The sequence below is a fragment of the Uncinocarpus reesii genome, genomic scaffold (assembly GCF_000003515.1).
Source record: "Uncinocarpus reesii 1704 scaffold_5 genomic scaffold, whole genome shotgun sequence".
Taxonomy (NCBI): Eukaryota; Fungi; Ascomycota; class Eurotiomycetes; order Onygenales; family Onygenaceae; genus Uncinocarpus; species Uncinocarpus reesii.
This window is the reverse complement of record NW_003052496.1, coordinates 1,768,984-1,794,968: the sequence shown is the minus strand read 5'-3', so window position 1 is coordinate 1,794,968 and position 25,985 is coordinate 1,768,984. Positions and strand designations below refer to the sequence as shown.

Below are 25,985 nucleotides of genomic sequence, written 5' to 3'. Positions count from 1 at the left end.
TAGAAAGCTCACTTCCTGTTCTTGCATCGCCAGAGAAAGCGAACTGGTTCTCAGGCCTGCCCATCCGGGATCTGTAGATGCGGAACCACTCATTGGTGGCTCTCATGAGGCCAGGAAGGTGGCGCTCAACATCCTCAATGTCCTGGAGTTTGTTGGCAAGGGGGTCGTTCACATCAATGACGATAATCTTCCAGTCGGTCTCTTCCTCGTCGAGGAGCGCCATCACACCCAAAACCTTGACCTGCTTGATCTGGCCAGTGTAGCCAACCAATTCGCCAATCTCGCAAACATCGAGAGGGTCATTGTCGCCCTTGGCCTTGGTCTCGGGATGGACAACATTGGGGTCTTCCCAGGTCTGTGACAGCAGTAACACACACACCACAGTCAGCACGTGATGTCCTTAGATAGGAAAGGGAGGACAGGGCAAACAACTCACGCGTGGGAATGCACCATAGTTCCAGAGATAACCCTTGTGAGGGAAGCAGTTGCGCACAAATCTCAATTTGCCCTTCTTGATGTCTTGCTTGATCGGGTTGAGGAATTCCTCTTTGCAGATCTAAAAACAAAAACAGAGAACGTCAGCCTACACGCCCGACCTCATTGCTGAAGGCGGGGCACCGCCTGGAGAGACGAGCAGCATACCTCAAGTTTCGCGTTGGTCCAGCGAGGAATCTCAACGATCATGTTCAGGATGGTCTTTTGCTCATTGGCATAAAGCGGAATGTCGTGGAACGGAGAGACCGGGACGCCATCCTTCTCGACATAGGCGCGGAAATCGAGAGTGTTGGGCTGGCCGATCTTGCGGACGGAGTAGGACATGGCGACGGTGTTGTCAGGTGCAGGGCGAGCGGCGGACGCAGAGAAGTGGCGGGAGAGGAGAGCAGCACGATTCACAGTGGAGGAAGCCGCCCGGGGATTGCGAGCAGATAAAGTAGCAGGCTGATGAGAGGGAGGGGAGGTGAAACGGAGTGTGTGAGAAGACACCGCAGACGAGGAGGGGCACAGAGAGCGAATTGCGTGGGTGTTGGTGGGGGGAGCCAGCTTAGTCGTTGCTGTCCCAAGAACTGGCTTGCCGTGCAGCGCTGCACTATGAACAGGGGCAGAGGAGGGCGCCAGGGCTGCAGGGTGACAGGCAGTGCTCAATCCGGTGAAACAGGAGATTGCACGGCCAGAGAGAGGTGTGTCTGGGGCTGGCGCGCAGGACGCTCTGGCTACGGCAGCGGGATCGGACTAGAGCTGGTGATGGCAATGATGGTGGAACCTTGGTCAATGGACACTCTAGCACCCTCACGGCCTGCAACAATTGCGACATTGACTGCGATACTTGACAGAGAATTTCGAGGTCAGAAGAAGGTTTCAATTAAGTAGCATTCCATCCTTAGCCCTGATGATCGATGTTTAGCCGTCGGCCCACGCTGCTTTCCCGAGACACCTCCCTTCGACACGCGGTTGATATGCGATCGGTTTCTTCAAAAAAATTTGTTTCGGCGATAGGCTAATTTGCGCGCTCTAGGCATCTCTCCGTCATTGGCTGTCCCGGCAGCCGAGGTTTCTCAAGCCACAGGAAAACGAATCTATATAAAACAGAAATATTCCCCCAAGGCCAACACGGGACAGGCACACAAAATGTTCACTGATAACGACCGTCACGGGTGCCATGCATTCCTGTCTTTCCCGACCTGGAGCTCCATTCATTCGAGGGTCAACCCGAGCGCCATGGTCCAGAGAAGTCTACAAGCCATACATGGCTGGGATGCCGTTGCAGTTGCTCGCAGACTAGACACGATTACACTCTCCTTTGGCTTCAGGGTGTTGCGGTGAGCGCAGCGCAGAGACCTTGTCAATGCCCAGGATGTTTCCTGTCGATCGTCTCGCTTTTGACACTGTTCTAAAATTGATGTTGCATCGTCACTACAGCCGATTGCGCAAAGATCCAAAGCGGTAGTCCTGGTTCTGGATGCTCTTCATCTCCTCAACAACGCCGATAGATAACTGAGCCGTTCTCATCACAACCAAAGTCGCAGTGCTCGGTGCGCCTCCGCAAATCGGGCCAAGCATTGGCGGGCCTTGTTTGCACTGTTTGCTATCGGCATTTCACCGCAGTTCGGATGAGAGGAAGATGGCAGTTTTCAAATGCGACGCCCAATACGGAGTACTCCGTATCTTCCACGAGTAGCTTTGGCTTCTCCTTTCCACTCAAGGCGTCCTGAGGTTGGCTGAAACGCAGATTCAGTGAAGCATCCCTCCGCACTACCCCCAAGGTATTGTTCAAGAGGACAGGTATATAACTAAGAATACCAAGCTACCCACCACTACTGACGAACCCTGATGAGTGAAACTAAGCTGGGGGGCCTTGCTGAAGAGCATTACCGTGGTTATATTGATATAAAGGGCCTATTTCCGTTCTGCTAGCTAGATATCTAATCTAATCTGATCGAGCCAAGCCTGCTTATTCAGCTTAAAAATTGTTATCGGCTTATCGCCACGTGATCTCGATTTTCCCAATCGGGCATTCCGAGTCACAACGTCCGCTATCCTTTGCTCTCGCTGCTCTGTGACTCCCGCTCTCCCTTGCGCCGGTTGACTCCCAGGACCTGCATTCTCCCTTCTCTGTCAATACTGACAATGACATGTTCAACATCTTCCGAGCCGTCATGACGTCCATTACATCGACCGCGCCCCGCGTTCCAATCCCGAAAAATGGGGTGGACTATCGAGGCAAAGTCGTCCTCGCACCGATGGTCCGCTCCGGGGAGACCCCTTCACGACTCGTTTCTCTCAGATATGGTGCAGACCTGGTATGGGGCCCGGAAACCATCGACCGCTCGATCATTGGCGCAAAACGGCGCATTAACCCTCGGAACTCGATGGTAGAATTCACCCGTATGCCCTCGAACGGTGGCCGGACCGATAAGCCAGCCGAAGAAGCAGTGATATTTAGAATTGATCCTATTCGCGAGAGGGGTAAATTGGTCTTTCAGCTCGGCACCGCAACCCCGTCGTTGGCTGTGGAAGCGGCGAAAATCGTTGCCGCAGACGTATCCGGAATAGATGTCAACTCGGGCTGCCCGAAGCCCTTTAGCACAAGTGGTGGAATGGGTGCGGCGCTCCTTCAAACTCCGGATCGACTGGTTTCTATTCTCGAGGCGCTGGTCGAAGAAGTGGGAAAGCCATACGAGATTGGAATTTCTGTCAAGATCCGCATTCTTGCGGAGCCGGAGCGGACAGAGTCACTCGTTACCCGTCTATGCAAAACCGGCATAACCGGCCTTACCGTGCATTGCAGAACGACTCCCATGCGTCCACGTGAAGCAGCCATCCGTGAACAGCTGCCCATGATAGCATCCATCTGCCGAAAGGCAGGAGTAGCATGTGTGATGAATGGCGACGTGACGTCGCGTGACGAGGCCATGACTCTCATTCGCGAGTACGGCGTCGACGGCGCGATGATTGCCACTTCCGCAGAATCTAATTTCTCCTGTTTCCGCTCACAAGCCGATGGCGGCTTAGCGCATTGGCGCGACCTTGTGCGAGCCTACATCGAAGCGGCGATGCAGTGCGAGAATCGATGGGGAAATACAAAATACCTACTTAATCAACTCATCCCAGGAAAAGACAAGACCTTTGCCGAAGCCAAAAGATCCAAAACCTACCACGATTGCATAACGGTCCTGGGATTCGAAGATCTCATTCCCAGGGCGAAAGAGGTGGACGAAATACTCGGAATTACTAAACGCAGTGTCATAGGCACCGAGTCAAAAAAGAGCCCAGCCGTCCTCAAGGCCATTGAAGGAAATAGTACCGCAAAAGCAGCCAGCAACGGTGGAACCGCGCCAGCCCGCACAGGGTCGTTGATATCTAAACAGGGCTCTGCTGAGTCGAGTATAACAGAGATACCAACCAAATTGGCTGAAACTTCGCATCTTCCTTCCAGTCCTCTCATGGTATAGGAGGACGCAAAAAATTTTAGATCTATGATTATCTCTGGGCCGCTTCATAATCTTATCATTTTGATTTTCGTTCATGGCAAACCGTCCGCTCTGCATTATATACAGGATTGATGGACTCTTATCTTTTGCACATTGATTGCTTTCACAGTTGTGATTAGGCGCCTATGGAGCGTGATACAATGGGAGCAAATTAGGAATGTATTTACTTTTTAGATAATGACACTGGAGTCTGGATGGGATATTTCTTTTTGGTTGGCCTGCTGCCTTCTCCACATGTTTCTGATGCGTGGGATGATATTGCCCCTCTTTCCAGCAAAAGGAGAGGGAACCGGACATATTATTTTTTGAGTTCATATCGTTGTCATTGTTGATACTTATATATTCCCATTATATACAGTGTTGGGAAAAGAATCTCAAATACTGACGAATTCGTCATAAAAAAGGGAAGATGAGAGCATCTCCCATTAAGAAAAGCCGTAACACAGAATTATTTAGTAGTTGCAAGCCTTCTCAACGCACATTCCGAGGAGGTCACCACCATAACCCTTCAACTTGCGCTCTCCTCTCTTCTCCTTGGGGGGAGCATCCTTTGGTGGGAGGGAACGAGTGCTTCGGGCATATTCAGCAGCAGCATAGGCAGCACCGCGGGTGTTCAACAAGTAAGCACCCTTGTGGATGTTTTCGGACGTGTCACCGGCACCATGGTAGTTGGGATCGAAGGACTTGCCGGCCTCACCGCCAAAGAGACGGACCTGTTCGTCGGACTTGACGACTTCGGCACCAGTGAAGAGACCGCCGGATGGGATGTTCTTGAGGATGAAAGCAGAGTAGTCGGAGCGGCCAGTGAAAGCGGTGGGGATATGGGGCCATCCTTGCTCGTCAAAGTACTTCTCGAAGAGGTGTTCGATTTCAGAGGAGCCGCGGGGACCAGTCAGATTGAAGGCGCTGCCATCACCGTCGTAGATGCCGTTGACGTAGTTGGGGGAGCCAATCATATCAAAGTTCATGTATAGGCGGAGCTTCTCGAGTTCGGCATCGCTGAGCTGGTCAACGTAGTATTCGGAACCGAGGAGGCCGAATTCTTCGGCAGTCCACCAGCCGAAGCGGACGGCGTTGTTGACGCGGAAGTGAGTGAGGGCCTTGGCGATGGTCAAGAGACCGATGGAGCCGGAGCCGTTGTCGTTGATACCTGGGCCAGCATCGACACCGTCGGAGTGAGCGCCGAGCATGACGACGTTGCGTTGGTTACCGCCCTTGGTCTGGGCAATGACGTTCCAGCTGAACAAGCGCATTAGCCTATGATGCCCGGAGTAGAGATAATCAACATTACTCACGTAGTTCGGTTTTCCCTCCTGGACTCAACGAACAGGTTCGCAGAGAGGCTGCCGTTCTCCAATTCGCCTACAAGGGCAAGGCCGTCTTCTCTGGAGATACCGACAATTGGGACGGTTTCGTCAGAAACACCACCCAGAGTGCCACGAAGGGGTCCGGGGACGCTGTTGTACACAACGGCACCAGCAGCCTTGGCCTTGTAGGCAAGGGCGCACTTCTCGGCAAAGGAGCAAGTTCCACGCTCAAGGAGAACGATTTTGCCCTCAGTGTCAGAGGGATAGTCACCCTACACGATACGAATCAGCCATGATTGCGCTTTAATGGGCCATTCCAGAAACTTACAGCGGCGCAACCGAGGTTTGGCACGAAGACAACGTCTCCCTCCACTCTTCCAGATGGGCTGTAGGTCATGGCACCGGCATCGTATTCCTTGTTGTTGATTTTCAATTCCTGGTCGGAACGAGTCCACAAGTGCTGTTGCTCCTGCTTGGTGACATGGTAGTAACCCGTCTTTCGGAGCTCGTTGTAGATGTAGTCGACGGTGAGCCTGTGGCCCTCCTCACCGAACACGCGAGTATTGTCATGAGCATCAGCAAAACTCTGCAACTTGTCGATACCAGCTTCCAAGTCCCGTAGCTTGACGCGAGCCATCAATTCATCCTAAATGCACAATTGTCAGCTTCGGCCGGTTTGAAACTGCGTGCGCGCAAATAGACCGGTTACATACATGGGAGACGAGTGGCTTGAAGATGTCTGGGATTCTCTTTCCCAATTGCGGGTTCTGGAGGCCAGCGGCCGAAGCGGACGAGGCGAGGGCAGCGCCCAAGGCAAGATAGCCGGTGGTCTTCATTGTGATTGAATTGTGCTTTTACACACAACTATCACCACTCGAGAAAGCAACAGAATCGACAGCCCAGGCTTTACTCCTGATCACAACAGAAGCAAGGGGAAAGGATCGTCAAGAGGAAAAAAAATTCCGGGGGAATAGCTCCCTCTTTTAAGTTCTTTTCAGGCACGCCAGGTCTTCTCCCCATCTTCACCCAACCGGCTCTCCTGACTGGGAGATTGCATATTGCCGTCCGCCGCCGATGGCCGCGATCTGCCGCCTGCGCCATATCGAATCCCAAATAAGAGTCAGCAAAAAAAAGCACCTGTCAGGCAGAATGCTACCCCAGATCTCCGCCCAAAGTCTGGGTCTGCGGGTTGAAGGAAGGGCCCCATTTCCTTTGATCCTGTGAAATAATAAGACTTGGGCCGACTCCTCCGTACGACATGCTCCTGGATCATGGGGGTTTAGGTTCCCTGGCACCACAGATACGAGCGAACATGGCCGGTATACAAGTCGAGAAGGCGCCTTGGCAAGCGAAATGATACCTCAAAAGGAACATCCACGAAAAGACCGGTGGAATGGTGAGAGGATCAAATCCTACCTTGTCGCCTCTCGAACCTTCTTGGCAGGTCCCGTTCATTACGGAAAATAAAATGCGGAATTCCTTCGTTGCTTTTGGTGGAGATGATGATAGGCACATTCAGCCAGAGCATTCATCAAAGGGTAATTATAATTAGACTTCCGTATTCAATGGCAGCGGCGGGGATCGCCATGGGCGTTCTTCCAGAATCCGCCTGGAAGAGAACGTGACCAAACGAGCTGTCGGTCGCGATGGCGGAGTTGATCTCCACGAGTCCTCGTGGGAAGGCGTGAGAGGTTCCGTGGCTCTCCTATCTTCGGCTGTACACAGATCGGGCCGCTCGGCGAGCGGCCACATCCCCAGGTTTTCATGTCGATCATGGAAGAAAGAAGACAAAGAGAGCACCGAGAATACGAGAACAAGCATCATTGGGGATTGTAATCCAAACCAGACGAGAAGGCGAAAAGAGGCCAGCTCAGAGTTCAGTGGCCGTGACCCAAGTGGTAAAAGGCATGGGTTCCCTTTCACAGCACACGCCCCTGGACCCGTTGTCTTGGAAGAAGCGAAGGAGAGATTGGCCAGGACGGCACGAGCAAAGCGCACAACGGCTCGAGGAAATCTCCCCCAGATGCCAAGGCGCAACGTTTCATTGACGATGGTGAGGAGCTTCACAGACGCGGACTCAGCGATTCAGCCTATCGCCGGTGCTGGATCGACGCCGCTAGCCCGTGATCGATCCAGGCCGGCGTAGAAGAGGTGAGGTCAGCGGCTTCCGAGCAGCTTCGAGAGAGGATCTTCGGGGTCAGAAGCACCTGGGCGTCCCCGCGAAGGAGACAAGCGCTCCAGGGATGGTCACTGCAGTCGCCACTGGCGCTGTGGAGCAGAGAGGCCGAGGTACCATCCAGGCATGTGTGCTCACTGCTCAGGAGGTGGTGAGCGAGAAGAAGAGAAGAAGAAGAAACGATGATGGCGGACTCTGGTTGTTGTGGTCAGAACATCGAGGGAGGAGAACGCAGGACGTCTGAAAGAGGACCATGACTAACCAGCACACACCAACCTCCGCCCTTCAATGACTTGCTGCTGATGTCTTGCTCGAAATGAGCTCATGGTCCCCGGCTGCAAGGATTCAGGCCGGCACTTCGACTTTCCCCCTGCGGTCTAGTGCTGGATGTTGTCTCTGGCTCTCCAGCATCGATCCCGGTTGGGCTCTTTTCTCCACGATGATCTCCCGCCACGAGAGTTGCTCTCCACAAACACAACTCTCGACAAAGAACAAGAGGCAGGATGGTCTTGAGGATTCCTGTTGGATGAGGCATTCGAATCAATGATACCGCAATGGGACGATTCGTGGAGAGGTGATCGCAGTGGGCTCTTCTGCGTCTTTGAGCTATGACAACCGCGGACAGTTCAACCGATTGCTCAGCTTCTCCAACCTGCCAGGAAGGACGATGATCCACGATAATGGATATGGATACTGGTGTCCAAACCAGCTAGCCCACACTCACTTTCAAAGGCAAACAAGCTGTCCAGTCGTCATCCTCTCGCCGGTCACAAAACCAGCGCCATCCACCTCAGAAGCCGTGCCCGAAGTCTCTCCGACATGGTGGAATCAAATCAAACTGCCCGGGCAATCAGGAAGCAGGGACAATGCGGCCAGCCAGCTTCGGACGAGAGCTGAAAGTTTGATGATCAGTATCCCAAATGGCAAAAGATGTGGACAAAGCTCCGTTTCCTGGTCTCTGGGACTTTCATCCACTCCGTTCTTACGCCAGCGTTATAGTAGTGGAAGGAAAGAAATAGGGAAAAGCAACTAGAATATCACTTTTCAGGCTTTGAAGATTCGACGGCTACGGATGCACATACAGTACTTGGTCCTTTCATTCCTAGCAAATATGCCATTGGCATGCCCTCCATTTTCCATGACAATTCTCTACACCGCGCCGAATCAATTCCATCTCCAACATCATCAAACCAAAGCTCCATCCATCACTAACCCAACCTCGCCAATATTCTCGCCGCCAGGCACAGTCATGCAAGGGCCCCGGGTCTCACCCATCCCATCCCTACCTCCCAGCCCAATATCAACGCACACTCTCTCAAAAAAAAAAAAAAAAACCTCCCCCAGACAACAAGGATCATCACTCCCCCCCGGTCCCTATCGCCATGCAAGTTCGTTAAGGCGGGGATGCCGAGCGGTACGTGCGGATGCTGCGGGGTTGAAAGAGAGCTGATCGGGTGGGCGCCAGGGCTTTGATGCGCTTCTTGTAGTATGGAGAATGCTCAGATGGAGTTGAAATGTCTTGAGAGGAATATGGATGGACGGGAAATTGCTCCACGTAACAATCGCGGAGAAACACAGATATAACGCAGCGGAGCAGAAGTCAAGACAGCATCTTCTGCAGAATGAGGCTGATCAGAGGGCCGGTTAGCGAGGAGAGGAAAAAGGGACCGTCAGGGATGCTTTCACATATATCTATGCACAGGGGAAGCCGGGAACGAGGCAAGACCTCAACAGCGACAACACGAGGTTTTCAAGGGTAAACTACCGCTATGCCATGCAATGCAGTTGCAAATGTCTCTAAAATCTATGTGGGTAAGCGAGTCTAGCAAATGTGAAGAACAATCTGGATCAGTCAAACCGCAACTCCGGACTGGGGGGAAATCTTCAACTACACGCAACTGGCCATCAGACAATGGTCTTGATTTCTTTTGCCACAAGGGGGAATCTTGGAGAACGAGAGAGGCAAACAGGGGAGAACAGGGACCGGGAAAACGAGTACAACAGGAAAAAGAAAAGGCGAGAACGAAACCGAATGTAGGAGGGAAAAAAGGCCGCAAGCACAACAGCAGAAACAAAAAGCAAAACGTCCCATTCGCAAACGAACACCGAGCCGAAATCAAATCCTAAGTCGCCGAAGCCTCTCAGTCTGTTTCCGCCGTCTTCCACTGGATTTCTTCGCATAACACTCAGCCCTGCTGCTCCCCAGCGTCCTTCCTCTCACTCTGTTCATCTTCCAACTTTGCCAGCACCATTTCTTCAACGGCTTTGATTCCTGCCTCCTCACCCTTCTTCCCACCTTCTTCCTCCCCAGCAACACGCTGATCGAGCACCAACTTCGTCTGGCCAAGTGCATATATCTGCTCCTCAATTGTATCTTTGGTGACCAGTCTCACAACTTCAACCTCTCTAGTTTGGCCAACACGGTGTGCCCGATTCTCCGCCTGGATATCATCCTGTGGATTGAAACTCGAGTCGAAGATAATAACCTTATTGGCACAAGCCAGATTGATGCCTGCACCTCCTGCTTTGGTTGACAGCATGAACACGGGAATGTCAACCTGCTCATAGAACGCGTCGAGGATAGACTGCCGGTCTTCGACAGAAGTTGTACCATCCAGACGGAAAAATCTAATCTGTAAAGTCTCGAGAACATGTTCCAGAATATCCATGACCATGGTGAATTGAGAGAATACCAGCACCCGGTCTCCATTTTCGGTAAACTTCTTGAGAAGTTCGCACAGCTTCTCGACCTTGCCAGAATTCATCCATTCGTCGTTTTTCAGTGCGAATTTACCCAGGGCATCTGGACTGTTCGAACACAACGTATGGCACTCAAAATCATTGTACGCAACTAGCTCTTCATAGATCGCGTCCGGGTCTGACATTGCCCACTTTGGATCCTTCAAGCACGCCTTTGCGATTCGACTGAGGGTCTGATCATCGTAGTGGCGACGGTAGAAGAGCGGGTGGATTGCAGCTTGGCGCAATTTCATAAGGATGTTGGTTGACTTGTTTCCAATTTTCTTGCCAGCTGCACGATCAGCAAGGGTACGTCGTACTGTCTCTATCTCATTTTCGTAAATTGATTTCTGCGCCTCGTTCAACGTGCAATACTCAACACGCGTAATTTTTGCTGGTAAATCAATCACTTGATGCTTCTTCCGGCGAAGCACAAACGGAGTAAGCATTGACTTGGCTCTTGCAATTCGCTGTGCTGAAAGTAGGGCTGAATGTGTATCAATGGTTTTGGCCTTTGCGCTAAAGATATATTCCAGGTCATCTTTTCGCTCCTTGAACACTTGGGGTAGAATGAATCCCAAAAGTGATGCTAGTTCCTGCAAGTTATTCTGCAATGGTGTTCCTGTAAGGAGCAAGCGAAATTGCGCAGGAATGCGGATAAGTTTGTTGTAGAGCTGTGACTTGCTGCTCTTTAGCATATGTCCCTCGTCGAATACACAAGCGCAGAAGTCCATTGTCGAAAGAAAAGCTGCGTCCATTTTCGCCTTGGCGATGGTGTACGTGGTAATGACAACGTTGATATTTTCACGGTCGTCTTCGATCTGCTCCCGGATGATCGCCCGTTCTTTTTGGCCAGCATAGTACGGCATGACATTCAACTTTGGGCAGAAAACTGAGAATTCGCGGAGCCAGTTCTCCAATGTTGACGAAGGCACAACGACAAGGTGAGGTCCTGAAACGCCTTTTTCGAACAGATGAGCCAGAAAAGCAATAACCTGGCAGGTCTTGCCCAGTCCCATGTCATCAGCAAGAATGCAGCTTAACTTTTGCTCGAAGAGCAAGCTGAGCCAATTGATTCCAACAATCTGATAGTCTTTCATTTTGATATCCTCGCTCATGATTGCCGGTTGTCCAATGAATTTATTGCCAGTTGATTCACTGCTAACGCTGGAGGGAGTTCCAACGCCGGAATCGTGGGAGGAACTTGATTTCTCCAAGGACACCAACTCCAATTCTCCTGCGGTCTTGGAGCCAAATATATCGACACCCCATCTCTTCATCTCTTCAGCAATCGGCTTGCCTAAATCTTCGCATTTCTTGACCAAAGCGTCGACAGCTTCGTAGCCGGTCCACATATCAAGGCACTTGTCGACAACTTTATCGCCCAACGGTTTTTTAGCTTTTCGAGCTTTCGCTCCCTTTGGCTGAACGGGTTCAATCGAAATCTCGCGCACTTGTGCCAAAGAAGTAAATGGGCGCTTAGACATAAAATGGGTGACAACGTCAGGAGCGAGTTCCGCGATGTCGGCGAGGTCGTCTGCGGAGCAGGTGTTGAAAAATTTCAAGACCTTAACTTGCAACGAACCATCATCTTCCGATGCCTCAGGTGCAGAATCAGAATCATCGGATTCAACATAGGAGAGCACTGGGGATTCAGATCGAGATCGAGATCTGGCTTTTCTTCCTCTTACAAGCCTTCCAGGCTTCTTCGTAATACCGCCGGTGACAGGAGACGAAATGGGGATAGGAGAAACTCGTCGTGATTTGCTTCCTCTGATTAATCGCCGACGTGCTTGTGGAGAGCCTGCTCTCTGGCCGATTCGCTGGCCCGTTGCCCACTTGTCTTGAATTCGAGTTCGCGCTTTAATTTGCTGTTTTGCGGTATTAACTGGCGCGGATGGGCCCGCAGACTTGTGGTCGAGGCTCAGTTCGTCGTCGGACATGGCGTTTTCAACTGGAGCATCGTCGAGCTGCCCAATATAATCCACCGCATCTTCATAGTTTCCTTTTTTAGCCAGTAATGCATCCAAGCAAGCTTGAACAGATTTGTTGGGAAAGACGTTGCGCATCCGCTCCACTTTGGTTTTAATATTGTAATCTTCAATGTCGGCAAGAGCCAAGGGCTCTGAAACTGGAGAGGTAAGATTGCTGCGTGGGCGTTTCGCAGAAGGATCTCGAGTGGTGTCTGCCTGTCGTTTACCAGGGCCCTTGAACGCAGAAGTTGGATTGTAGAATGCTGCAGCCGTAATCTCTTTGAATTTTGTTGCAGCGACGGGAGATTCAGCCACTCGCTCCTTCTCAGGACTCTTTGAAGCTTTGATGAAGGTGGAAGGTTTGATATCAGTTGTGCCACGACGTAGATCCTCTTCATCCGACGAGCCACCACGATAAGTAGGCCCATCATCCTCCAGATCAATAACAGGCGTTCTTTTCACAGGTGCAGCCATTGCAGGAGCTCGAAAACGAGTGCCGCTGGGTGCCATTGAGGAAGACAAAACACCAGCTCTAGCAGCAGGATAGCGAGAAAAAGTAGTCGGGGCAAGAGGGGAGGATGTGGCAACTTGAACGACGGGGGGATTTCGAAGAGGAGAGCTTTTGGGAGGGGTAGGTCGCTCAATTATTTGTGTGGGCTGGGTCATTTTCTGTGTGTATAGGGCTTGGGTCGGTATTGTGGACGCTTGTGTTGCGGTTGAATGGAGGGACTGGTAGAGTGGGACGGTCGCAACGGTCTCATCTTCGGAAGAATCCGAGGCGGACGGAATCAGCTCTTCTGCAGCTGTCTTCTTGCGAATGGGTGTATCGGGAATACAATCTATCATGGTGAATAGAGGGCTCCCTGCGGGGGAGCAGCCGGAGGATTGAGGAAGATGAGGTTATTGTCGCGAGCTTATTGATATAGAAATTAACTAAGAATGAGTAGAAGCAGACATGAAGCAAGGCCGATGAGAGTTGTTTAGTGCTGCTGGTTATGTGTGTGCTTCCAAGCAGCTTGCCCAAGCTGATCTGAGGTTGAGGTCAAAAATGTTCTGCTCTCCACATTTTCTCAGCAAACTCTGGAGTGGCGCGCGGCAGACGGCCAGACGCGCTGCTCAAGACACGCCATCAGGTGACCGTAAGTGGTGCACAATAGGGAAGAATAGGAGCCAGCGCACTTGTCTGATCATATTGAGTGTTCATTGCTGGCGATTGGGAAGCTGGAGTCACTCTTATAATGACCAGGTTGGCTCGTTTTGCGCATTGATGCCACTCTGCTTCAATTGAATGAACAATGGCATGGATGGCAGTTGGATGTATTCACCCATTGAGTAGACCGAATAATAACTTGCTTTCAAATCATGTTACCAATGATCATTGCTAGTTGCCCTTCATTGAAAATGCATCATGTTGGGTTTAAATGACCAAAGCAGACCCAATTCACTATCAAAGTAGAGAGCACTCCGTAAATAGTCGCGCTTCAGGGCATCGACCCCCTAAGCCCAACCCCATTTTAGCGGCACCGGCGCCCAGGCCCGCCCCGACCGGAGCTTTGCTCGCCGCCCCCCAAGCTCCACCATGTAACTCCAGCTGGACCAACGCCGTTATTCCTGCGACGATAAACGAATACTACCCTGCTTGCCTAAAAGAAAAATTCCCCGAGCACCAACGCGCTTTGACTCCCTTTCCAGTCCATCTTCTTTCGACAAAACAAACCACTTTCAATCCACCCTCAATCCCTCTCCCTCCGTACATCCACCATGGCCGCCCGCCGCAACCCCGCCCAGGAGGCCAGCTCTCCCGCCCAACCAGCGCCAGCGCAACAACAACCGCAATTCAGACAGGCCAGGGAGGTCATACAGCTCCAAGACCTGCCTGGCTACCCTCAGTACGCCCCCCCTCTCTCTTCCCCAGGACCATCTTTTCAACCCCTTCTTCTAACTAACACGTATCCCTCACGCAGACAAGTCCTCACGAAACTCATCGCATACGCCGTCGCCGTCGTGGTCCTCCCCATCTCCGCGTACTTCTATAGCGTAAACAACCTTTTCGATGGAGACACGACGTATGCAGGCGCCATGGCGGCGATCACGGCGAATCTCGTGCTGTTTTCGTATATTGTTCTCGCGTTGAGGGAGGACAAGGGGGATCGGCAGAAGCTACAGCAAGCGGAGGAGGAGAAGAAGAAGAAGTGAAGCGGGGAGGGGCTGTTACGTTTGTACTTTATTTGACTTGGGATATTATGGGTCATATTTCTGGATATGGGCGTGAGGTGCTATATACGACTTTTCTCATTGAATTGCAGAAGAGATTCACTTGAATACACATACAACAGATTAAATCAAGCTTACAGAGTAGTTGCTACCAAATCTAATCCCCTAGCTAACAGAAGAGTGGTATCACATTTATCAAAAGATCCCATTCCATCTTTGCAGACAGACCGCAGAGACCCAACTACCGCCCATTGCGCCGGTGTTTATCAGTTAATAGAATTGTCTGAGAGGTTTCCCGTAAAATCCCCTTTCTGCAAAGGTCAGCCGACAGATTTCCTTTTCCCAATTCAAGTCATTTTCCCGAGATAAAAGACGAAGAAAACAATGGCACATCGCCGTCATGAAGCTTCAGTCGCCATACCCCAGCGCCATCAAAAACAAATTAAAAAAAATAAACAGAGACACATGCAGATGGAGTTAAGTAGTTATCGACTCAGACAAATTTGCATCAGGGAAAAAAAAGCAAAGGGTTAAACCAGATTTAAAAAACATTAACTCATAGAAGCGAATACCGGCCTTTTTTTTAATTTCATGAACCTATCCCCATACCATTCCTTAAGATAATTCGTTGCGCATCAAATGAAATCGTATCTCGTGCGATCAAGCCAAATGGCAGAATCTTCGTCTGAATAGTCGTAATATCAACAGTTTTCATGCCCACTTCTAAGACTTGCTCAGTCTCTTGAACCAACTCTTCCGTTTTTCAGTCGCTCCCTTGGCTTTTTGGAAGAACGAGTTCTTCGAGACAGGTTCAGCTTCGGGCTGTTTTGGGTCTTTTGCTGGTGGAGCAGGAGGAGCAAGTGCCTGGCTGGCATAAGTATCTACATGCAGCGCACCGTTATTTCCACCATTTGCACCGGTCGGCTGGGTAGAGGCAGGTTGGAAAGTTCCTTGGGGGGGAACCAATTGTGGATCAGTGCCGAATCCTGCGAAACCATAATCTGCAGCGATTTGAACTTCACTGGTCTGTGGCTGCAGTTGTTGCTGCTGTTGTAGGCCTTCTCTGGAACTGGCAAGGGAGCTTGGATCTGTAGACTGAGCTAGTTGATCGAGGGAATGGTTTCCGGAGCCGGAAGCAGATCCACTATCGTACGTTTGATACTGGCTTTGTTGTGCATGGCCGTTGGGTGAATGGCCCCACGGATCGGTCTGCGAGCGCCCAGTATGTCGAGAGGGGCGTGGTGCCTGGCTATCATTGTAATTGTTGTGCTGGTTATAATTGAATCCGCCGTAAGCATCAGCCTGACTGTCTCGTCTCTGGAAGCCTCGATTGTTGAAGTAACCATTTTGATTGTTGAAATTGTGCGCAGGATAGCTGAGGTTTCCTCGGGGGTCTATTAGGATATATTAGTTATCTCCCCCGCGACCGAAAAGCAACCCCATGGACTGACCTCCAAAATAGCTAGTTGGGCGGCTTTGACCATTCACGCTATCCTCTATAAAACCGTTAGCATTCGGCACCTTTTCTACCATCACTGCCATAATATCTAAAATACCTCGAACGTAGGACAGCCTGCGACTGTTATAGGTCCCGTCAACTGCTGCCTCGAAGGCGCGAATGGTATCAAGAGGACGTTCAAAGCGATGACGCGTGGGATTAGAAAGGTCAGGTTCCGCTGGATATCGCAAAAGGCAATCTCACGTCAGCAAAATCCGATTCCACGGCAACCCGCGCCCATCACACGCAGAGTTAAGACTCACTAATGACATTTCCAAACCGATCTTTATGCTGGATACCTCGAAGAGACTCCAAATTCGATTTTCCCTGCGCAATGGCGGCTAACCACAGATTAACATCAGCAACAACGAACAACAACGAAGAAAACAAAACATGGCGGTCCTCGACATACATGGCTGCAGTTCACTGATAGCAAGAGTCGGATCCGCGTGGGTATGCACTCGATTCGCTTCCTTCTCTTTGTGACTCTCGACCAAATTGACCTTAATCTTAGACCCACGGCTCTTGCTGGTTTTGGAACTCTTATCCGACTTGTTGCTTGTGAAGCTCAGCATACGGCTATGCCTAGCTCGCTCTGGTGCAGCCGCCATGATGGAAATCAGCACAGCAAAGCCAGATGATGAAGACGATGAACCACAACTTTGATGAAAGTCAAGAACAAAGATGCGTCTGTGTGCAGAGAGAGTGAGAGGGAGTGAGCGACGCTGAAAGAAACTAAGTGAACGGAAAAGAGGACTGGTGAAGTGTTCGTGGTGAAAGCCAGAGGGCAAAAAAGCTCGGCAGGAAGAGGAAGCAGACAAGCCGCCGTGAAGCAAGGTGACGCAACGTCAAGCCGCAGAGTCAAGCCGCAATGGGACAGCAGATCGGAGAGCAATGCAATTGTCTGCGCCTAGGATACGAGTGGGCGTGAGAGGGCGAACGGGAGCGCCGGCATGCTACTGTGTGGCATCTGTCTCAGATCTGGATGGCGAGAGCGCGCAAACTTGGCTGACGAGTTACCAGGAAGCTGAGCAGGGCGCCAGAGGTCAAAGAGAGATCAATTAACTAGCTATTTGGCAGTCTGGAGTACAGGCATCCACCAGCAATCCCAGGAGTGTGAAATCAATGCAAAACCAATCAATTGCCCGCCCCCGCGTGTATATCTCGTCGTGCTGTCATGGCTGGCAGTATTAACTCCGATCGAAGGGTTCTTCTTGCGCTGGCTGGGGAAAACTCAAAAGCAGGCCATCATCCCTGGAACACGTAAGCAGCTCCATACCGTATGGGTTTACCGCTAAATCTGGTATCAAACTTGGCGCCAGGGCTCAGGCCGTACTGATTGGACAGTAACTAAAGCAAACTACCCAAACTCCGTGCCATGGACCTGCCAAGATGCAAAGTTACCATATACCTGCGTTTTTCTCTTGTATTATCAGATGCGTCTGGTCTGGATGGCCGTCTCCATCCACCTCACAGACCAGCCCTACCGCCACCGATCGTTTCCTCGGCAGTTTGAGAGGAAGTGGGCTGCACTCTGCCAATGTGGTGACGGATTACTTCAACTTTGTCCTCCATGGTCTTCATGGGGCATTCTTCTCTGTTTCCTCCCCAGAAGCGGAGAACAGCAATGGCAGGAGTGTCTCCATCCTCGAAATCCTAGATGCACGAATGGGAACCAGCTTTCCTTTCACGCTGGCCTGGCTGACGAATTGTCTCCACCATGCTTCCGAAGAGATACGCGGAGTGATTAGTTGTCGCAAAGATCATTGATCAGCGGCCAAGTTGTAGACGAACTAGTGCGCTATGTACTTTATGGTACTGGCACGCTGCAGCATGCGCCTTCCAGCTGTCAGTATACGCCAATCATCAATGTATGATGCGATGAAAACCTGCTTTCGAGAGACGCCATTCACGGCATGATTGGTGACTATTTGGTATAGCCAATGCACTGTCAGCACCGCACCTAAACGAGGTGAAAGATGGAGCTCCTTACTCCACAAACCAAACCCACAATCTACGGAGGATTCAACGCTGCTCAGCACAAATGACGATGGATTCCTGAATGGAGCTTCCGAGCTTGACAGCTGATTAACTTGAGCATATTCAGTTTTGTTCTTTTCTATTGACATAATTTCGTCAAGTTAAAAGAATTAAAGTCGGGGATAAAGAACAGCCCAGTAAAGGGCGTAGACAAAGCGAGAAAGCAAAAAACAGATTTCCACAGCTGAGGGAGGCGCAAAAAAAACGAAGATATCCGGAGTTATGGACCCATTTGATTTCATTAAAACGTCGACATCTAGAAGGCGCCACCCAATCCATCTTAGGACTGACTCCTAGTCGATGTTCCGCAGCCAGGATAAGGGACAAGAAGAGACAAAATGATACCCATATAAATCGGAAATGCGAGCGCGAAAACCCTGTCGTCCTGGCCTCAAACGGGAGTATTCCTAGTACTTCTTTATTTTTTCTGCGCTTTTTCTCAAACCATGTAATCTGGTCACATATTGCCCATGGCTATGTCTGCCCACCCAGCTCCGGTAAGCTGTCGATTTCCGCAACTTCAAAAGCCCCCTGCAGCAACCCCAGCTCCCTTTGACGGGAATTCGATCTAGATGGACGAAGGGTAAAGCATGACTCTGACGGAAGCACCGAAGGACTTGGGAGGGAGGTTGTTTCTGAATTGAGCGCGGACGACGCCGGAGTTGCCTAGTATTGTTCTTAGCCCCAAGAGCGAAGACACACAGATGACCGACTATAGACGAGGAGCAACTAACCGTGTGGCCGGGTGACCTTGCCCCAGATGACTCTGATCTTGGATCCCTGCACCTCGCGCTTTGCCCGGTAAACGAATGCGACCTTCTTGCCCAAGTAGAAGCTGATAACACATTCGTTCGTTAACTCATCGTCCCCTTTTGAGCGCAAATTCTCCAGGAGTATTTACCTGGCAGCCTTCGAATCATCGACACCCTCAAGCTTGATCAGGCTGGTGTTGGGGTTGGTGTTACGCTTGCCACGCTGATAACTCAGGTGTCGGCCCCTAATCATTACCCTCCGTCAGCAATGTTTTCGTAGCAAACATGTCATTCGCAATCCTCCGAATATCATATAATCCGGCCATTTAGTCGGCCCAGTTCGGGAACGAGAGAGGAGCGCATCGCTTACTTGACGTATACTAGACAGACGCAGGTACAATGTTAGCCATCCACGCTCCAGTTGAGAATCATCAACAACGCTCAAATATACGCATTCGCGTTCCCCGATCCAAGTGTTGCACATGTTCCCGTCCACATTATCGAATCCGACACAATTCACAATTCATACGAGCAATCCTCCAGCAAACAGTAGAAAGAGTAATAAAGAAGGGCGCACTCACATCTGTGTCCGTGAGCGGAAGGCATCTTGACTATTTCCTGTCGTAACTCCGGGAACGAGCAACTGGCAAAGTCGGGAGGTATTCAGCAAATCACCCGCTGAATATTAAGCCGTTCGAGAGGAACCGCACGAAAAAGGGCCCCTGGTGGTCGTTGGTTGAATAGCAAAGGGTCGTCGTTGTCGTTGAACATCCACCGTGCGGGAAGCGGTCGAAATGCAGTTGTGGTGGTTTCGGTGCGGAGAAACTAGGCCCAATTAGGAGATTAGCGAAGCCCTAATTATGTAAGAAGGAAGTTCATGTGATTGGCTCTGGTGTGGTCTTGGCGCGTGCTTGTTTGCTCAGTTTGCACTTTCTATTCGCGTGAGGAAAGTGACATCAATGACCTCCCAGAAGGAGCAACCCACTGGACACTCACTTCGTTGCTATTAGGGGAAAACTCACGCTGACAATGCTTCTGCTCGCTTACACAGATCGACCTGACTTTCAACAGTCAAGTCAGCGGAAACCACAAAGATTCCGATCACCCCCTCCACCCCCCTTGCTCGAGTTTATACTGCGCTTTTGATATTATTAGATAGGGGAGCGATGACTACAGCTACTGATTTAACTGTTACCTCTCCATCTCTGAGATTCTCGGACGTTGCAACGACACCTGGTTTGCATTGCATGACCGTCCTCCGGGTGACTGTTCCTCCAGAATTTAGCCGACATGGGAAGTCGTGTATCGAATATAATACCATTACGCTGCCTGATGGCATCGGTGGCCACATCAGTCAAGCGGACTATCTGCAGGAGTGGGAGCAGCTGTGCTATCGCCTCGCCAAATGTTTATCACCGTATCAACTGCGGCTCGCTCTCACGATATCAAATCCAAATTTTGAATTCATCGCCTCTATGCTTCAGCCTCTGCTTAGCCTGCCGCCTTTGAACAGCTGTGACATTTCCCTCCCTGGCTGGAAATTTGATTCACGGTTATGTTTTATGAGTACTACCCTGCTTCGAGTAACTGGGCAAATCGGATTTGACGGTACTCAGTTTCCATTCACGCGTCTTCCTCATGAGCTGCAGCTCCTAGTGCTTGAGCAATCGGACCTTGTGCTTCCAAACAGAGATATCGTGTGGTCAGCTAAGTACCGATTACAACATTTCGCCTGCTGTTTACGTCATTACCAGGGGAGAAAGCCGCATGGGGTTGGCTCCGATTCCCCCTTCCTTTACAGTAGCACTTCACCGTGCTGGTCACCGCCACGAGCCCTGTTTCAAGTCAGCCGCGAAATGAGGGCACAAGCGTTGCATATATTCCATTCGAAAAACACTTTCGCTTTCAATCCCTATTATTTGAACATTGATACGGAGCTCCTTCATTGCCCGAGTGACTCTTTCCAGAGTTTCCGATACATCAAGTTCCACTTGCCAGCGGCTTGCATTGGGCTACTTCAGCCAAACTGGAAAGGAGTATTGGAAATCATCGCACTCACAATGGACTTGGCGAAACTCACAATAGAGGTCAATATAGGTCTTTCTAAACGCTCGCATCTACGCTACGTGCAAAGCTTGAATAGCGAGGATGGTGCCCCTGACCCAACTCCACATTGGTGGTCTGTGTGCGAACAGGTCATGGCGCCCTTCATGAAGTTGAAAGAGATGGGCCTGCGGAAACTAATGGTTAATGTCCATTGGCCATGTGTGTTGGGTGAAGCTGCCGTTCTAACGGTGCGGGCGTCGGTCCTAGAAAAGAAGACGATGGGGCATGAATATAACGGCCTGGGGGTTGCGATACCGTGGCGTAATAATCTCGGGTCCCAATACTGCTTTTGAGATATAACTAGGTCGTTACCTCGTCACTGTGTTCAGAACACCCCCCGAGATGGGATAGCACAGTTGGTTGATGTGAATATCTAAGGTAGATATGGGCGTTTGGTAGATGGTTTGGAAGGTCAGCAAAGCATATTTTTAGAATAGAAGCGTGGCGTTGTCCGGACATAAAGGTCTTGCAAACACTGCAGAGGATAGAAACCAAAAGAAAACCGTTCTTTTTTTGCTATCTTCTTTCCTCCAAATGAGAGTTCGTGTGGTTGATACTGGCTCCCGCCCAAGCAGCCTCCTTGATAATTTTGAAGCACAGTCAAGGGACGAATTGATCAACGGTAATCATATTTATATTAAATTTTAAACAAAGGGTGATATTTCGGTTCTTTTTCTGTTGTCAGAAAAGGTCCAAGCCATGATTTACGTCAGTAAAATTCAGTTTGCCTGGTGCAACAGTGTTTTCATCAAAAAAAACGAAAAATTCAAAAGGAGCAAAAGAAGGCATCAGGCATAACCCAAAAAAAGGACAAACAGATCTCAACAAACGCCAAAGAGAATTGGTATCCATCAAAAAAAAAAAAAAAAAAAAAAAAAAAAAAGAAGTAAGAATAAATTCAAGCCAAATATGAATATTTTAGATCGTACAGAGATCGAAGGCGAGAGTGGCAGAGATAGAGGATGCGAGACAAGAGAGGAATAAGTTTTGAACGCTTGGAGGGTACCAAAGGGAGCGGTGCGCCCTCGAAAAGGAGAGTTTGGAAAAAAAGATATCCAACGTAAAAAGATAGATAGCCAACTGCACATTCGAGAACGCCGTGGAAATAAAACCCCCATCTCGGGCCTGGATGCAATAAAACCAGAAGGGCAAATAGATGCTGCGTAGCCAATATACGATATTTAACTATCAACTTTCAGCCTCTTTCCTGGTCCGACAGACTCCGGAACACCCGGTCCGCTATCAGGACTTTTCCGTTTCTTCTCCTGGCTTTCCGTCTCCTTTACGAATCCCGGACCGGACTGCATGACGGGTGTTGGGAAAGTAAGCGGACTCGGGAGCATATTACTATCCGGGCCAGATCGTCCAAAGCCCCACTCGGGGTAGAAGCTGGATGGGGAAGGAAGAAGGGCCTCAGAGACAAAACGACTAGGTAGTGCAGAGATGGGAGTTTCAATATTGTTATTGCCACCGTTGTAAGCAGCCGCGCCCGGCGGTACAGCACCTGGAGGTGGAGGCCTTGCGAAAGGATTTGGAGGGCCATGAGCACCTGCACTTAATAATGCGCTAGCAGAGGGTGAAGGTGGAGGAAGCACTACCGCGGAATGACCTGGATCGGAACCACCCCTTGCCGGAGTCGCTCCAGTAGTGCCGGAATCATGTCCTGATTCCTCTGTGGCGTCACCCGCGTCGGAATGCTCGCTGGGAATCTGGACTTTGAGCTGTGGTCGTCTAACGCTAGCTATGCTATTATTCCTTGAATTTGGTGTAATATCAGGAATTGAAGATATCGACTGGGTTCGCTGTGGTTGGGGATGCGAACGCGGGGGCACGGGAACTGGCCTGGGCGGTGGAGCCGACGACTTTGCAAATTTCTCAGACTCAGGTTTGACAGCGGGTGATTCAGCCTTTGGCGATTCTGCTGGCGGCCCAAAACCGAAATGTTGAGCCAGAACCGATCCACGGTCGTCAATTGGTGTGAAAATGCTCCTTGACTTGGTTGGTTGCGGTCGTGGGGGCGGAGACGACGGGCGTTCAGCCTTGACGTCAGGTGTTTGTCGGGTCAATGGCTGCTCTGCGGGTGCTGCACTGTGGTGCTCCTGTTGCGAAAAAGTGGTTGGAATAGACTGCCTCCGTTGCTGCTCCTGCATGTATGAATGATGCGGTAAAGGCGGGTGCTGGGTCGATGGAGGATGATGTTGTGGATGTGATTGCTGGTGCTGCTGGTGTTGAAGATGAGTTGGAATAGGAGGCTGTTGGGGGTGGTGGGAGACGCCCACGGGGTGTTGCGACTGGTGCTGTGGTGGCGGAGGTGGAGGCGGTCTTGCATACTGAAACTGTGGGCCTGGTCGAGGAGGGTGCGGGTTTGCCTGGGAATTGTAGACAGGTCCGTTCGGCATATACGCGTAACCGTTCTGAGCCTGCGGCGGCGGTGTTGCGTGTTGATGTTGCGGAGGAACCAAGTTCACTGCAGGGACGGTATTTCTCGACGACGGTCTAGAATTGACGCCCGGAGGCAGAGGGGTTCCATTACGAGGATGGTACTGGACACCGTTGGGTATCGGTGGAGACACAGAAGGAGTATGGTTCACATGCTGGAACGTTTGTTGATGAGGTTGTGGTGGAACGGGATTACTATGGTTACGTTGCGACTGGACATCTTCTGGGGGAAGGGAGCCATCGTCTTCGTCATCGTCGTCCATGTTCTGTTTTCCAGTGAAATCAGCAGGGCCCTTGTGTTCATGTGCCTTGCCATACTGCGGGAAATGATTCGCGGTCAGCATGAAACATCTTTGAATGTAGTTGTCGGGCGGAACGACTCACGTATTGGTACCGTCCTAGGGTCTCTTGGATGTCTGCGGACGAGAACTCGTATAGCTTCTTATTGTGCCCGAATATGATCACAGTCACGTCCACGGAGCAGAGAACAGACAATTCATGCGCCTTTTTGAACAAGCCTCCTTTGCGCTTCAGGAACGTTCTGTAAATAGAGCCGCCAAGGTCAGCCACCGCGAAGATTCCTGCCTGAAAGGCTGTTGGAGCAGAGCTTACACTGATCGATTGCGATCATCCTTGATCGCTTTTATTTCAATCTTTCTGCGACCCATTTTCGGGGAGTGTTGAGACCTACAAAGGTCGCTGAACTGTTTGGGAGCGTGTTCCCCTCTTGCCTGTGGTTGAGCGGCGAGACTGTGGCCTGCACGGGGGAGACTGTCGCACGGCTGCGAAGCGAATAGAAAAGCAGAGTCACGACTATCAACGTAGCCTGGACGTGGGGATGATTAGCGAATCTGGAGACGTGGAAACGGTGCTCCAGCGACCATGATCCAGCGACGTGGGCAGGAGGGGGGGGAAAGATTCAGACGATCGGACTAAGAACGAGCGGTTGAAGTAAGGATAAGGAACACGGGCGATCGGGGCCAGTGTGGAGAGATGTGTTGAAGCCAGCGGGTGTCAGTGGTGGTTTCAGGGCGGGCAGCGGTGGTGCCGTCGTGGAGAGAGCAGTCAGTGGTGGTGATGGACGGTAGACGCGGGACGTTCTAAAGATAGATATAAGAATAAGAAAGAAATCCAGAACGGTGGGAGATTGCACTCGACGCGGGCCTTGGCACGCTAGCCGCACTTGCGCTGCCAAACACTCAGCCGGGCTGACTCAGCACACGCCGGCCAATCACGTAATTCCAGTGCTGTGATTGGTGCAGCGCGGCGTCACGGTGCCGCGGTCTGATTGGCTGACTCGGTGCCAGTGCACGCTAGCCGAATGCGGTTTATCGACGTTTCATGTCGTGTAGATCACCTGACTTGTTTCCTATTGGCTAATTTACTGTGCCAAGGCTACCGCGCGTGCGCTAAGACCGCATCGGCATGAACCCCGCGTTATGATTGGCCACTATTTATATCTCCTCATTTCGCTCTCCAGACGAATCCTCTTGCTGTCTTTCTCATTCTTCTCTTCTCTCTTTGCTCTCAAACCTCGCTGTGAGGAAAAAGGTCCCCCCCGTTATTATCACCACGAACTATGGAGACCAGACGACGAAGCCGCGTCGAGTCGCGTTCACACGAACTCGAGTGCTTGGATGCATGTGGACTCCGTATCAAGCGATCACCCGGATACGAAGCCCCGTTCCTTTTCCAGAATCACACAAACACATCATCCGAAAATGGATAATAAAAAGGCCACAGTCATGCCGTCCGTTTCCTTCAGTTGAGAAAGCATGAAGTGCTCCTGCACCAAACATTAACAGACAGATCCTGAAACGTCCAGTCCATCGACCCTCGAGCCCCTGGGCCCCCCCGGTCGGCCTTGTCCCAACAGCTCCCTTTTTTTCGAGAAAGCCACATGTTCACATCGCTCTTTGCTCCCAAATCCTTCTCCGAACCGAACACCCAGACAGAGAACACGGCCGGAGAGAAGAAAAGAGGCGAGCAGCTCGGTCGACCACCCATGTCCCATGTCAAAACCTTGCTGCTTGCGTTTGCAACCCAGCTCAACCTGGTCCCGCCGATAACATGGGACATTCATGTCAACTTTAAACTCGCCGTTGTTACATGGCACACACACGCACACAACAAAAACCGGTGCAAGACATGCTTTCCGGCCGGCCGTCGTACCATAATATCCTCTCTCATGAGGAGCTCCGAGACAAGCGAGGTCAAGTAACTACAGAGCTGGTTCCCCGGTCGGCTATTTTTCCATCGTGGACGGGCCTGGATCTAACGTACGTCCCCATCATTTAATCGGTATTCTTTTTGTTCCATCTCGTCGAATCCTTCAGATAAAACAGAAACAGCAAACCGGTTAATTATAGCATTTTCAAAACCACTCTATCCCACACGCCAAAATCTCGCATAACTAATCCACCCGCATAACATGTGGGATGTTTCGGGTCTTTTTTGTCGACACATGTGCATGTGCTTCTCTTCTTTTCCATGCATCGAAAACCCATCACCAGCGTGGCAGCTGTCCTCGAAAAAAAAAAACCCGCCACCCACGCGAGGCTGATCTTCCCTCGAACAAGCATCTTCCATACCTCTTCAACCCCTGCAGAAAGTTTGGCATCCTCTCTTTTTCGTGCATTACTCTCCCCCGCTTTCTGGCCTGTTCCTTGTTTCTCTTCAAAAAGGAATCCTTTAGCCAGTGCAGGGAAGATCCAGCTCAACAAGAATATTCAAGAAAAAAACACCTCCCCCC

General features: G+C 50.9%; 11 protein-coding genes across 11 annotated transcripts in view; 5 read left to right on the top strand and 6 right to left on the bottom strand.

Moving 5' to 3' along the window:
• Positions 1-1,312, bottom strand: part of UREG_07653 (inorganic pyrophosphatase) — a gene marked incomplete at both ends in the record, with an annotated part of 1,708 nt that extends 396 nt beyond the window's left edge. Inside the window, 4 exons of the mRNA XM_002582834.1 lie at positions 13-355; positions 437-556; positions 643-1,118; positions 1,216-1,312. Of these exons, the coding sequence (XP_002582880.1) occupies positions 13-355; positions 437-556; positions 643-1,118; positions 1,216-1,312 (1,036 nt within the window). The remainder of the gene's footprint in view (positions 1-12; positions 356-436; positions 557-642; positions 1,119-1,215) is intronic.
• A 1,342-nt stretch (positions 1,313-2,654) lies between these two features.
• On the top strand, positions 2,655-3,950 carry UREG_07652 (uncharacterized protein; the record flags this gene model as incomplete). The annotated part of the gene is made up of 1 exon (XM_002582833.1): positions 2,655-3,950. One exon carries the CDS (start codon positions 2,655-2,657, stop codon positions 3,948-3,950), a length of 1,296 nt encoding a protein of 431 aa, XP_002582879.1.
• A 491-nt stretch (positions 3,951-4,441) lies between these two features.
• UREG_07651 (uncharacterized protein) lies at positions 4,442-6,132 on the bottom strand (the record flags this gene model as incomplete). The annotated part of the gene is made up of 4 exons (XM_002582832.1): positions 4,442-5,246; positions 5,285-5,568; positions 5,625-5,942; positions 6,010-6,132. The coding sequence occupies 4 exons, from the start codon at positions 6,130-6,132 to the stop codon at positions 4,442-4,444; spliced, it is 1,530 nt and encodes a 509-aa protein (XP_002582878.1).
• An 810-nt stretch (positions 6,133-6,942) lies between these two features.
• Positions 6,943-7,716, top strand: UREG_07650 (uncharacterized protein; the record flags this gene model as incomplete). The annotated part of the gene is made up of 3 exons (XM_002582831.1): positions 6,943-6,980; positions 7,022-7,349; positions 7,417-7,716. The coding sequence occupies 3 exons, from the start codon at positions 6,943-6,945 to the stop codon at positions 7,714-7,716; spliced, it is 666 nt and encodes a 221-aa protein (XP_002582877.1).
• A 1,942-nt stretch (positions 7,717-9,658) lies between these two features.
• UREG_07649 (uncharacterized protein) lies at positions 9,659-13,030 on the bottom strand (the record flags this gene model as incomplete). Its single annotated transcript, XM_002582830.1, has 1 exon — positions 9,659-13,030. The coding sequence occupies one exon, from the start codon at positions 13,028-13,030 to the stop codon at positions 9,659-9,661; it is 3,372 nt and encodes a 1,123-aa protein (XP_002582876.1).
• Positions 13,031-13,945: 915 nt separating this feature from the next.
• Positions 13,946-14,380, top strand: UREG_07648 (uncharacterized protein; the record flags this gene model as incomplete). Its single annotated transcript, XM_002582829.1, has 2 exons — positions 13,946-14,073; positions 14,149-14,380. The coding sequence occupies 2 exons, from the start codon at positions 13,946-13,948 to the stop codon at positions 14,378-14,380; spliced, it is 360 nt and encodes a 119-aa protein (XP_002582875.1).
• Positions 14,381-15,121: 741 nt separating this feature from the next.
• Positions 15,122-16,507, bottom strand: UREG_07647 (uncharacterized protein; the record flags this gene model as incomplete). The annotated part of the gene is made up of 5 exons (XM_002582828.1): positions 15,122-15,792; positions 15,850-15,894; positions 15,955-16,095; positions 16,160-16,237; positions 16,309-16,507. 5 exons carry the CDS (start codon positions 16,505-16,507, stop codon positions 15,122-15,124), a joined length of 1,134 nt encoding a protein of 377 aa, XP_002582874.1.
• Positions 16,508-18,504: 1,997 nt separating this feature from the next.
• Positions 18,505-19,294, bottom strand: UREG_07646 (60S ribosomal protein L33-A; the record flags this gene model as incomplete). The annotated part of the gene is made up of 5 exons (XM_002582827.1): positions 18,505-18,602; positions 18,671-18,771; positions 18,838-18,933; positions 19,059-19,068; positions 19,270-19,294. 5 exons carry the CDS (start codon positions 19,292-19,294, stop codon positions 18,505-18,507), a joined length of 330 nt encoding a protein of 109 aa, XP_002582873.1.
• A 560-nt stretch (positions 19,295-19,854) lies between these two features.
• UREG_07645 (uncharacterized protein) lies at positions 19,855-21,087 on the top strand (the record flags this gene model as incomplete). Its single annotated transcript, XM_002582826.1, has 1 exon — positions 19,855-21,087. One exon carries the CDS (start codon positions 19,855-19,857, stop codon positions 21,085-21,087), a length of 1,233 nt encoding a protein of 410 aa, XP_002582872.1.
• An 888-nt stretch (positions 21,088-21,975) lies between these two features.
• Positions 21,976-23,901, bottom strand: UREG_07644 (uncharacterized protein; the record flags this gene model as incomplete). Its single annotated transcript, XM_002582825.1, has 3 exons — positions 21,976-23,550; positions 23,618-23,774; positions 23,846-23,901. 3 exons carry the CDS (start codon positions 23,899-23,901, stop codon positions 21,976-21,978), a joined length of 1,788 nt encoding a protein of 595 aa, XP_002582871.1.
• A 1,232-nt stretch (positions 23,902-25,133) lies between these two features.
• Positions 25,134-25,454, top strand: UREG_07643 (uncharacterized protein; the record flags this gene model as incomplete). The annotated part of the gene is made up of 1 exon (XM_002582824.1): positions 25,134-25,454. The coding sequence occupies one exon, from the start codon at positions 25,134-25,136 to the stop codon at positions 25,452-25,454; it is 321 nt and encodes a 106-aa protein (XP_002582870.1).
• Between the last annotated feature and the right edge of the window lie 531 nt (positions 25,455-25,985).